General features: G+C 36.9%; 2 protein-coding genes and 1 long non-coding RNA gene across 3 annotated transcripts in view; 1 reads left to right on the top strand and 2 right to left on the bottom strand.

Annotated features, from left to right (window-relative positions):
* Positions 1 to 2,737, top strand: part of LOC130550433 (uncharacterized) — an 11,912-nt gene extending 9,175 nt beyond the window's left edge. Inside the window, exons 4-5 of the mRNA XM_057327913.1 lie at positions 1,608 to 1,856; positions 2,452 to 2,737. Of these exons, the coding sequence (XP_057183896.1) occupies positions 1,608 to 1,856; positions 2,452 to 2,737 (535 nt within the window). The remainder of the gene's footprint in view (positions 1 to 1,607; positions 1,857 to 2,451) is intronic.
* Positions 2,738 to 4,364: 1,627 nt separating this feature from the next.
* Positions 4,365 to 7,070, bottom strand: LOC130550432 (uncharacterized). The gene is made up of 7 exons (XM_057327911.1): positions 7,062 to 7,070; positions 6,708 to 6,905; positions 6,447 to 6,539; positions 5,962 to 6,209; positions 5,340 to 5,468; positions 5,070 to 5,210; positions 4,365 to 4,556 (listed from the first exon to the last, which is right to left on the bottom strand). Exons 3-7 carry the CDS (start codon positions 6,487 to 6,489, stop codon positions 4,365 to 4,367), a joined length of 753 nt encoding a protein of 250 aa, XP_057183894.1. The 5' UTR covers positions 6,490 to 6,539; positions 6,708 to 6,905; positions 7,062 to 7,070.
* Positions 7,071 to 7,483: 413 nt separating this feature from the next.
* Positions 7,484 to 9,534, bottom strand: LOC130550436 (uncharacterized). Its single transcript, XR_008962416.1, has 4 exons — positions 9,257 to 9,534; positions 8,890 to 9,128; positions 8,358 to 8,470; positions 7,484 to 7,821 (listed from the first exon to the last, which is right to left on the bottom strand). It is a non-coding gene; the product is annotated as an uncharacterized LOC130550436 (long non-coding RNA).
* Between the last annotated feature and the right edge of the window lie 2,532 nt (positions 9,535 to 12,066).

The raw sequence follows: 12,066 nt of genomic DNA, 5'->3' as shown, positions 1-12,066 counted from the left end.
ATGATGTTCTTTTTATGAAATGCTGTGTTAGTTTTATGCCAGATGTAACGGGACACACATCTTCTAAAAAGTTCAACCTTTGTCTCATCAGTCCACAGAATATTTGCCCAAAAGTTTTGGGGATCATCAAGATGTTTTTTAGCAAATGTGAGACGAGCCTTTGTGTTCTTTTTGGTCAGCAGTGGTTTTCGCATTGGAACTCACCCATGGATGCCATTTTTGCACAGACTCTTTCTTATTGTAGAATCATGAACACTGACCTTAACTGAAGCAACAGAGGCCTGCAGTTCTTTAGATGTTGTTCTGGGATCTTTTATGACCTCCTGGACGAGTCGTCGTTGTGCTCTTGGAGTCATTTTGGTAGGCCGGCCACTCCTGGGACGGTTTACCACTGTTCCATACTTTCTCCATTTGTGGATAATGGCTCTCGCTGTGGTTCGCTGGAGTCCCAAAGCCTTAGAAATGGCTTTTTAACCCTTTTTAGACTGATACATTTCAATTACTTGGTTTCTCATCTGTTCTTGAATTTCTTTAGTTCGCGGCACGATGTGTTGCTATTTGAGATCTTTTAGACTACTTCAGTTTGTCAGACAGGTTCTACTTAAGTGATTTCTTGATTCAACAGGTATGGCAGTAATTAGGCTTGAGTGTGGCTAGTGAAATTTAACTCAGTTATTCAATTCATCACAGTTAATTCATGATTTACCAAGGGGGGCAATTACTTTTTCACATAGGGTCAGAAATGTTTTGATTGTTTTTTCCCTTAATAAATAGTGAAATTTAACTCAGTTATTCAATTCATCACAGTTAATTCATGATTTACCAAGGGGGGCAATTACTTTTTCACATAGGGTCAGAAATGTTTTGATTGTCTTTTCCCTTAATAAATAAAACCATTTAAAAATTGCATTTTGTATTTACTCTGGTTTTCTGGTAATAAAAAAAATTGTTTGATGAGCTGAATCGTTTAAGCATGACAAATATGCAAAAAAAACAAAAATCCGTAAGGGGGCAAATACTTTTTCACAGCACTGTATATACACATACTGTATATACAGTACTGTGCAAAAGTCTTCATTGTCAAGTGTCTTGGAGACATTGCCACAGGTTTTCTGGATTTAGTCTGTCTAATTTTTCTCTTTCTTAATGTAATAATAAACAGACTAGATGATGACAAGACCACATCTTTGTGTACAGCATATCTATTGTTGTCAGACTCCCTGTACAAATATCTCACTGGATTATCACAAATAATGACAAAAGGAATGCTTGGAAATGTAAACTCACATTTCCTACAGACACACTACAGCAAAATATAAATAACTGTCTTAAAACATTTTGTTGGGGTGAAAATGCTATGACTTTTGTTCAACAAGGCATGCATTTTCAGATTAGGAAGACTTTTTTTGTTGTGCATTGCCTCATCAGTCATGTCTGAAGTTTAAAATAGATAAGTAAATAAATTGTTTGACAAACATGTGTGTGTTAACTTGGACTACAGTACGTTCATAATTGTTGTCCACAAAAATGTATTTCTACAAAAATAAATTATTCTACATAAATTTAAATTGCATTTATTCTTTAATCTCTGCAATTATTTATTATAGATGGCGGGTGGTAATTCACGGAGGAATAGATGGCTTTAGCCGTCTGATTGTTTATCTGACTGATGCTACCAACAACCGTTCTTCTACAGTGATAAGAAGCTTTCTTGAAGCAGTCAACAGTTATGGAGTGCCTTCACGGGTTAGATCTGACAAAGGAGAAGAAAATGTTGAAGTTGCACGTTTTATGGTGTCCACCAGAGGAACCAATCGGAATTCTCACATCACTGGAAGAAGTACAAACAACCAACGGTAATATTTCACATTTACATTTAGTAATTTAGCAGAGGCTTTTATCCAAAGCGACTTACAAAGAGTATAAGGAGCAATAAGCGATATGTCATACAGGAATAATAATACAATAGGTGCTAATACAAAGTTACTAGTTTCAACAAAAGCCAGAACAATACCTGTTGAGAGAAAGAGAGAGGGTTAGTGTTTTTCCTTCATTTGTCTGTCAAGTGAAATGGTTTGAAGTAGTGGCAGAGATGGTTTGAAGTAGTTTTTGAATGTTGTGAGAGATGTGGTTGACCGGACCGAGTTAGGAAGAAAGTTCCACCAGGAAGGAGTTGTGAATGAGAATGAGCGGGAAAGCGATTTACCGCCCTTACGGGAAGGCAATACAAGACGCCGCTGGTTTGCTGAACGCAGGGATCTTGATGGGGTGTAGGAGGGTGTGAAAGTATGCCGGTGCAGATCCAGTGTTAAATTGAATTTTTTTGTTGTTGTTATATTGGTATACATAAAAAAATGCAGTGTGTTCCAAGGCATTTCAGTGGAGCTTTAAATGGACAATGATATTTTTTCCACTCAATACCTTTTTTATTCTGTTTCATTCTATATTCAGCATTGAAAGATTGTGGAGGGATGTCTTTGGGGGAGTGTTGGACCTCTTCTATAATTGTTTCTACAACTTAGAGAGGGAGGGCCTGCTTAACCCTGAAGATGAAGTACACATGTATGCTTTGCACTGGACCTTTCTTCCACAAATCCAAAAACACCTAGAGTTTTTCAAGGATGGTTGGAATCACCATGGTTTGCGCACCGAAGGGCACCAATCACTTCAGTTACGGACTGGAAACCAAAAGGAAGGTCATGATTCCCTCCAGGATTGTATCCTTAAAAATGTGTAATATGAACATCAATGTAAAGGATAATACTGACAAGTTGTACAGAGTAGATTATTAAAGGATGGTTAACTCAAACTGAAAATTGGCCTTTTACTCATGTCATTGCAAAGCCATATTACATTTTTTTCTGTGTAACATTCAGAATATTAGTAAGACCTTAAATCAACATTGACTTTCATTGCCCTGCAAACCATAAGGTTTACAAAAACATGTAAGGCTGTCAGTTTCTAATTGTATGACTGACTGATTCACAGAAGAAATTAATACAGGTTTGACACTTAGTGGTTTCTTTGTGTGATCAGCATTGATATAGCCAAATACTTTATTTTACATTAGGTTGATGCAGAACATGGCATTGACTGGGAAGGCCCCAGTGGTCACCATCATGAGGGAGTTACAGTCCCTGAAGTTCAGCTTCGAAGACCCCTTACTGACCTCGAAGTGCAAAGACTGCCAAATCCACATGGTTCTTTCTCCAATGTCATCAATGTTTACAGTGAAACTGTTGCCATACTGAATGAAATAACTGATGTTTAAATGCCAGAAAACTGCAACAAGTTAACCCAGTGATTAAATGAAATAACAAGAATAGGAAGACTGAAAACATTTGTATTTATTTAATTTTGGGGGAAGAGGAATTCAGCAGAACACATTTAAAATAAACTGCTACGTTCTTTAAACCATAGCCATAAACTGCTTTCTAGGTAGTTCTAACTTTAAACCTTTGCCATCAACATTGGCTTTAAGCCAATTCTAACTGGAGTCCAGCCATCATAACTGTTGGATCCCGGTAACATGCAAAGTCAAGCCACAATAATAAACTGGTCTGTTATGTCAAAACTGCATGCAGTGTTCAAATCTGCCCAAAACCAGAATAACAGGAAGTGATGCTTGCCATCAGGTCCCGGTGAAACTCCTCATATGTTGTAAAATTTTTAGACAATTTTAAAGTAAAAAAAACATGTGGACGACTGTGGCAAGGCACAGTCAACAAATTGTACTTCTAGGTCTGATGAAACCACATCCCACCCAGTCCAGAATTTCATCAAGTTCTTCAGAACCTCTCCAGATCCTAAAAAAGAAAGAATGCATTATAAAATAAGCTTTAAGGGAATAAGTTTTGGTGTGATAAATAGACACATTTTTGTCATGTATTTCATACTTTGTGTGTTCCTGATTAGGTAAAGCATTAAACAAAGCATCAAATTCATTTCTTATCTGTGAAACTACACAGTGTATTTTTAAAACTTCATTATAAATGTTTATATGTAGCCTATTAACACCAATAAGATATTCCTGTTGTCGCTGTCATGGTAACATTCCATGTGAAGCTATTGAGGAAATTACGTGGCCTTTCATTGCTCCCTTCGCCAAATAAATATGTTCCAAATGGCTTCATTATGATTCACAAATGCCTTGCTCCCTCCGAAGTCCCAACTTCTAGGTCTCAGCCCTTCGGAGTGAGTAGGGAATAGGGTTGCTTACAGCCTTTTGTCACTTTCGTCAAACTTGCAGAGTTTGCTTGAATTTTCAAGCACTCAAATCACTCACAAATGCACCTTGGTCCACGCAGTCACAAACATTGGGCTGCACGCAGACTGTCCAGACCCTCCGGATGACAAAAATGATGTCACACGGACAGTATGCATGCAGCTGAAGTATATTTTTGGTATAAGGTTTTTGTAGTAATTATGGGATAAAAAGGCATATCATTCTCTATAAATCTTCTGAGGAAACGTATTGCTCTTTGTTGATCCTCAAGGCTGAGCATATCCTCATCTATATCTTCGTCCCTTGGCCAGATAATCTTGTGCAGAATCATCTATATATATATACACACATAAATAAACACACACATGTTTGTGCAGCTATCTTTATGAGGACATACATTGACGCAATGCAATCTCTAGCCCGTTACCCTAACCATCAGAACTACATGCCTGACCCTAACCCTAACCTAAACCTAATTATAACCTAAACCCTAAAACCAAGTCTTCACCCTCAAACAGTCCTTTAAAGGGGTCTCTGGAAGTGAGGACTGGCCAAAATGTCCTCACTTTACTCTCCTTGTCCTCACACTGCTGGTCTACAACTCAAACCGGTCCTCACAAATATAGATGTACAAGTACACACACACACACACAAATTTACTCTAAATTAGAATTGACTTGATGAATACTGAAAAATTATGTGTTTCCTTATATGTTTGTGTTAATATACAGTAGCGGCCAAAATTATTAGAACACCTAACAGATCTGAAAGTATTGACCATTTTTGTCTCCAAAACATGATTTACAGCCATGGTGCTTTAGTTTGATCAGCATTATAGGATTACCTGTGGTGTTAGGTTGGTGTCACAGGTCCTAGGAAATAAAATGGGTACAGCATCTGGCCTTGAGCTAAAAAAGTCCCAGACACCTGTGTCTTTTAGACCTTTTCTCAATTGCTTCACCTGCTGTGTCGTCCTTCCCAGAACCTATTAAAAATATATTTAAAATATTCATGATTTAAAATGAAGCTGTAAAACAGCAGTTGATTATTTTCTAGTTTTCTGTTTGAAATCTTTACATTCACTGTGCTATGTACTGTATAAAATTAAACTTACAGAGTGAAGAAGAATTTTCTCCCTCAGCCACCACCTGTTTTCAGAAGTAACCCCAGGTAAATCCCAGGGGAGGGTTACAGCAAGTACCTGTGATCTTTGCTCTTCAGAGAAGTCAGTGTTATGTTCCAGCTGCTCAAAACAGAGCTCAATTAAGCATAGCCTTAATGTCAATACCATATGTGTACACAAATTTCACAAGACAAAACAATTTACTATAATTATCCTATGCATGTTTACACACTTTAAACACAGGTACTACATGTTAAGTCCTCGATCACAAATAACTGCTTGCAACCTACTACGATAGCCAAACTATTCACTGCCCAGAGACTCGTACACAACTATCACAAAAGGCTACAAACAATCATAGATGCTTGAGGAGCCCAAACAGTATTATGAACCAAGGGCATGTAAACTTTTGAACAGGAGTATTTGTGTAAATTCAGGTAAAATCTATTTAAAATCTAAAATCTATTTAAATGTCAATATCTCCTTAATGAGAACTTTTATGATCCTCTAATTAAAAATAAACATCCTGCAGAATCTGTATGTACACTAAACAAGAAAAACGAGTATATTACGCAAATATATTGAAATTAGGGGAATTAAACTTTCAACGAACCAACTGGATAACTTCCCGAACATCCTGGTCCACACAGTCCGATTCGGTTATTGTTGCGGTCTCTGGTTCCCCACCAAACAGTACGTGCATAATTGAAGGGCTCAGTCCAGTAAAGTGTGGGCCTCGGTTTAAAAAGCAGTGCCCAATAATCCGTCCAACCACAGCAAAGAAATCACTTTCCAAAAGTGCTCGAGAGGTGGAGGGAATGAGATGGTCCTGTTCTCCCTCAAAGAGCAAAGTTTTCACTCCTGAAAAAGAAAAGCAGAGTGTTCCTGTAGCTCAATTAATAGAGCATTGCGTTAGCAGTGAAAAGGCAAAGGTTGTGAGTTCGATACCCAGAGAACACAGGTACAGATAAAAAACAAAAAATTATACCCTGAATGGACTGTAAGTCGCTTTTGAATAATGGCGTTAGCCAAATTAATACATGTAAAAGTAATCATGAACCAGGCACAAATTCTCCCCAGATCAATTTACTGAAATACCTTTCTCTTCATCAAGGAGAAAGCCACTTTGAACATTTTCCATTACTGTGTAGAGAACATGCCTCTTGACTCCATCTCCAATGGCACAATCACCTTTCAATATCAAATATAAAAAAAAAATAAGTATTGACATTGTTTGTATTGGTGTTCTATCTAATAAGGATTATGTGCAGTTGTGACAGTTTTGCATTTGAACAATAAAACATTTAGTGGAACTAACTGATATGAATTATGTATTGTTTTTAGAATTTGTATTATTACCAATCAGCCTGCACTGTAGTGGAGTAGCCCACTCCACCTTTGGCTTTTTATAGAAACAGATGATTGCCCTGTTTCTGTCCTCCAAGGAATCTCTAAGATTCAGGTTGAAATTCAGAGTTGGATTGTTCTGTTTTTCTTCAAGTGCTGAATCAACATACAGTAGGGCAGCCTTGCTAGGATCTGGTTCTGTAACCCAAGCTTAAAGGAAATTACCTGAATTTCAATTATGGTGTATTCAAAAGCAAATTTGAAGAAAGATTCAGATTTTGAAATGCAAATACATCATTAATACCTAATAAGATGGGCTCCAACAAGACTTAACGGTATTATTATTCTTATTAAAGGATTTCTTACCCTTAACAGTCAGATCTCTAAACTCCCAAGACACCAACGAGCAGGTTGATTTTCTGTTAAAAGGATTTAAAAATGTTGAATGTAATGAATGTGAAGGTCTTAAAGGTGCAGTATGTAAAATTGAAAGCTGGCAGTTACTGTATAATAGGTACTGGTTAACAAATTCTAAATATTGGATAATTGTCTCCCATTACATCTTCCTCTAACTCGCCACTCATGTGGGTTGCCAGATTGAGGACACGAGAATGAGCAAAATTTAGCACTACGGTGCAATATTATTTGCGTCTTATTACATGCTGACATGAAGCTCTTAATGTTCAGCTTTTAGGTTGGGTAGAATCACTGTGTCTCTGACCCAGTTTGTTTGCTGCCTACCCAGGATGTCAAAATACTATTAGGTAAATTAGCAGTGGGCAGGATCATAAGGACCAAAACAATAACGGACATTCCAACATGTAACACACATTTCAAAGTAGAATAACTGTCTGTAGCAACTGTCTGTATTGTTTTTTAAAGAAACTAGTATGTGAACTTACCATATGTTTGCAGATATTTAGGAAAATGCTATGTTAGGCTTTAATTTAGACAAATACTTAAGGCACCTTTAAATTAATCTTATAAACCTTCTCTGTGCATATCCTCATCTGAACTTGTCTCTGGACTTTCCAAAACTACAACTGGATCCTGTGAGGTGGAGGCACATGTCCCACTAGTTGAAGGGACAGCTGAATCTTCATTTTCCATTTCACTTTGTGAATGCCTAGAAAAATTTTTACTTGTTACTTAAAAAATGTGACAAAATGTATGTAAATGTCACAAGCCATCATATCACAAGTTTAAAATAGTAATACCTATACTATTAACAAACTACAAACATATTCAAACCTTCTAATGAAGTGAAAACTATGTATATTTGATGAAAAGTAGGTCTATACAAAAATCAGTGGCTACTTTTGATGTTGAAAGAGTCAATTTACATTTATGCATTTGGCAGACGCTTTTATCCAAAGTGACTTGCAGTGCATTTAGTCTATTCATGTCTTTTAATCGGTATGTGTGTTCCCTGGGATCGAACCCACGACCTTGCGTCTACCATCTGAGCTACACAGGAACACTGTTACATGTTACACAAGCTACAATTTCTGTCACAAATATGCCACACAAGTTTAATGGCACTGTATAAATTATATATTTTTCTTAAATAATACAAAATACAGTTTTGGCCAGTAAAATTACATGTAACTACTGTGCTACACTCCTAATATCACAATTAAAAGTTTAGATATAAAATATAACCTCGAACAAGCCTCGCTGTGTGATCTCATCTGTGAAAAAGGAAATTCCTCTCCACAATTCAGACAAGCTGTCAAGGGTCCAGGTTCAGTGTCAACTGGTCCATCATTAGACACCTATTTAATTAAAGGCATTTCAGAAATGCATCATGAAAAACTGTCAATTACATCTTTATAAGACCAGATCAATGCAAAATTCTCAATTAAAATGTTATTTTAAAACATATAATTTAAAAGTATTCTGCAACATTATACACATTTGTATGCATTTATTTGTACTCATATCAGGAACAGGCAAATGCAGTCCAGAAGCCACTGTCCTGCTGTTTATCTCGATCCCTGATAAAAACGTTCTAATTCTAATTATAGCTTTTTAATAATCCTTAATACCTTAATTAAAATTAGCTTGTTCAGGTGTGTTTGATAAGTTTTGTAACAAAACTCTGCAGGACAATGGCCCTTCAGGACCGAAGCAGCCCATTCCTTACTTACATAAAATAAATCATCCAAAAGTACAACAGTACATGACATCTTACATTCTCCATGTTCAAATTTCTTTGGAGCGGGCGAATGTAGATAGTAGAATGATTGATCAGGAGAGCAGGATCTTTCAGGTATGTCACACAGTACCCCTGATTAGGGCACGGGATTAGGTAGAGATGCCGATTTCGTGTTGTTCCGGAAATCTTCAGTAACTCAAAACCACCTCCATCTCTCAGCTTTGGATAAGAAGAGAGAATGAACTCTATAAACTCGGTTGAACTGTCTTGGTTACCTGTAATACAATGACAAAGACAACTTATTTTTACATTAGACTAAGGTAATAGTCTACAGTATGTCTAAATTACTAATCTCAATAATGATCAGTTTCAGTTTGAACAACTTTTTTGTCAGATGACATACCTCGAAAGACTAGGCGTCTGTCACCCAACCCCGATCTTCGGAGTTGGTCTTTGCCAACCCTTCTTGGAACAGTAGTTGCATCTTTGTGCGAAAGACAACAAAATGTGTGTATATATGTGGAAAGTGTGCCTCTTGCAGTACGTCTTGTCCTGCTTTGGTTTTTGTATGCTGAAAATAACCTTGAAACATCAGCTGGCGAGAGGGAAAAAATGACAGAAGAGTAATACAAGACAGCAATTTTTCACAAAATTCTAAACCAACAGATCAGTCTTTATGAATTGTAGATTTTGTGTATTACTGTACCATCAACAGGGTGTGTGCCTACTGCACCCCCAGTATTGCGGGATGAAGAAGCAGGCATAGTGGCGGAAGGAGTGGTGGATGAAGAACCATTTGCTGTTGATGATACTGTTAAAATCATTGCCATGTATTAGTAGCATGTAACATGTCATGTCTTGTGTGTCTACAATATAAGATATTTTAAACCATTCTAAGGAATAATGCAACACTGTGTTTTGAAATCTGACAACATAAAACAAAAATAAAATCCACCTTGAGCCACAAGACAGCTCTTTTTAAAAGCCATATTTTCACAACCCTATGTTATTGATGCATTCTTGTCATTTCAATTGACAGGAGACATCCTGAAATAAAGGTTGATGTTTTTGTTTGACTTCTATCTCATTTTCCATGCCAATATGGCAAAATTAACATTGGCTCATCTTATCCCACCTCCCCTATATTGTCATATATATTAAATCATATCATATATATTAACATATATCATATTATATCAAATCAAATATATCAATTTAATCCTACACGCTGTTTAAATTAGATTAGATAAACGATGGATGAAAGAACAACACAGCTAATTACTGACGTAGAGTGGTGCCAAAAGGATCCAGAATAAAGACATTGGAGTAACGTTCAGGATACGTACATAGAACGTACATCTTAGTTCCCAGAACGTTAGGGAATCCTTTCCTGAAACCAAAAACTAACGTTCTAAAAAAAACTGTCCTGGCTAATGTTGGACTTTAGAGGCAGTCCTGCATGTTCAAAATTCGAAGAGAAACTTTTAAGTTCAAAACTGAAGTTTATTAATCAGATTTCAAAGAATAACAAAGCTTTGGGTTGTCAGTTGCTCTCCACACTCTCTCCAACAGCCAACAACAACCCAAAATATTCAAAACACCCATATTTATAAAGTATGTGACGTCGTTCTATCTTCTGACTCCTCCTCTGCTTTTTGCTCCCTTTCCACCAATCACCGTGAAGTCCTTTTTCTTAGTTCCTGTAAAATAACATTTCAAAACGTATATCCTGTGGTCAATCGCTAGTACTGAGGAATGTTCTCCAGGGACACCCTCCCCCAAGGAGTGGTCTCCTAAAAACAGTTTATTGTGGCCGGACAACATACCAACATTCTTAACATTCTTTTAGTAAAAAGAAAACACTCAATCATCTAATGTTTTTAATTATATAGCATTGTTTCTTAATCCTATGATTCATTAAAACACATCACAACTCATGATTATACTTAGAACATATGCAGTGGATTGATTCATAACATTTCTTTTATGTGAAAAACACTCTTTGTGTGTGTGTGTGTGTGTATTGATCTAGATAATTTATGGTTCCAACCCCCACCCATCCTGTCTCACTTCGTCTGCCACAGTAACTTTCCACTGAGAAAAGATAGAAAGCACATAACAAAAGAACACATCTTAATGATTTAATGAAAGAAAACACTTATTGATTATATTGATATTTAAATCATACTTTTATCTGAAAAATATTCCCACACTAACCAAAAACAATATTTTAAAAAATAACATTCTGGAAAGCAAAAAACGTTAGCTGGGATATTACTCACAGTGCTCCATTTCTTCGAGCCTATCAGCTGCTTCTCTAAGCAGTTCGGACACACGTCGCCCCGCCATGATTTTGATCACTAACCGCCGAGCCTCCGAGCAACACGTGGTGTTTCCTTACTGAACGAATCAGTACTTTTAAGGAATCGGCTAAATCAATGATTCAACTCACTCGTTAAGAGGGTGACTTGCCGCCACCTACTGGCTGTTATAGTTTCATATTTACACGTATCATTTCATTGATTCCACAATTTCATATTTATATATTCAGAATGTTACATTTAAAATATTAATCTCATAATGGCTTTTATGCCACTGTAACTAAAGTGTAAAGGTTAAGCAGTCTGTGTAAATATAGGCTACCTAACGGTGCTGTTTGAATGGGCATGATGGTTCTGTGCACGCATGGCGTGAGATGTGTCTCACTGCGTTTACATGAGCATGCACTTTTGTTTGATTTAATCCCGGATCCCTAAATCCAATTGATGATTTTTGATTAATCAGTATCTAAGAGCAGCATCTATGAAATATGCGTTATAATTTAAGCATTCGAAATGACACGTGTTATGCATTGCAAAATAAAGAAACGCGAATGTAAATTGTATTTGCAGTCCCGTTTCAAACGCATTGATCATAATGCTTGCGTAGACTTAAGTGAAATGCGCTGGTTTCTCTCGACGTTCTGAGCTGGTGGGTGCGAGTCTCATCGACAAACAACTCAAGCTCTAATCAGCTCCATCCAGCGCATTTACATTAAATGTGATTTGGATAATTTCACGCGCTTCCATTGCCAAGTGTCTTCTTCCAAGTGTCTGACCTGTTGTTGTGCAATTTCTGTTCATGTGTGCCAAGACATTTTAGAAATCTCCACCGGATAATGTTTTACAGCCATGTCCCTAATAAAGTATATGTAGGCTATGTGTGGTAACCCTA

This window comes from Triplophysa rosa, unplaced genomic scaffold, assembly GCF_024868665.1.
Source record: "Triplophysa rosa unplaced genomic scaffold, Trosa_1v2 scaffold319_ERROPOS146445+, whole genome shotgun sequence".
Lineage (NCBI taxonomy): Eukaryota > Metazoa > Chordata > Actinopteri > Cypriniformes > Nemacheilidae > Triplophysa > Triplophysa rosa.
Note: the sequence above shows the minus strand (reverse complement) of the source record. Positions and strands in the feature narration are given on the sequence as shown.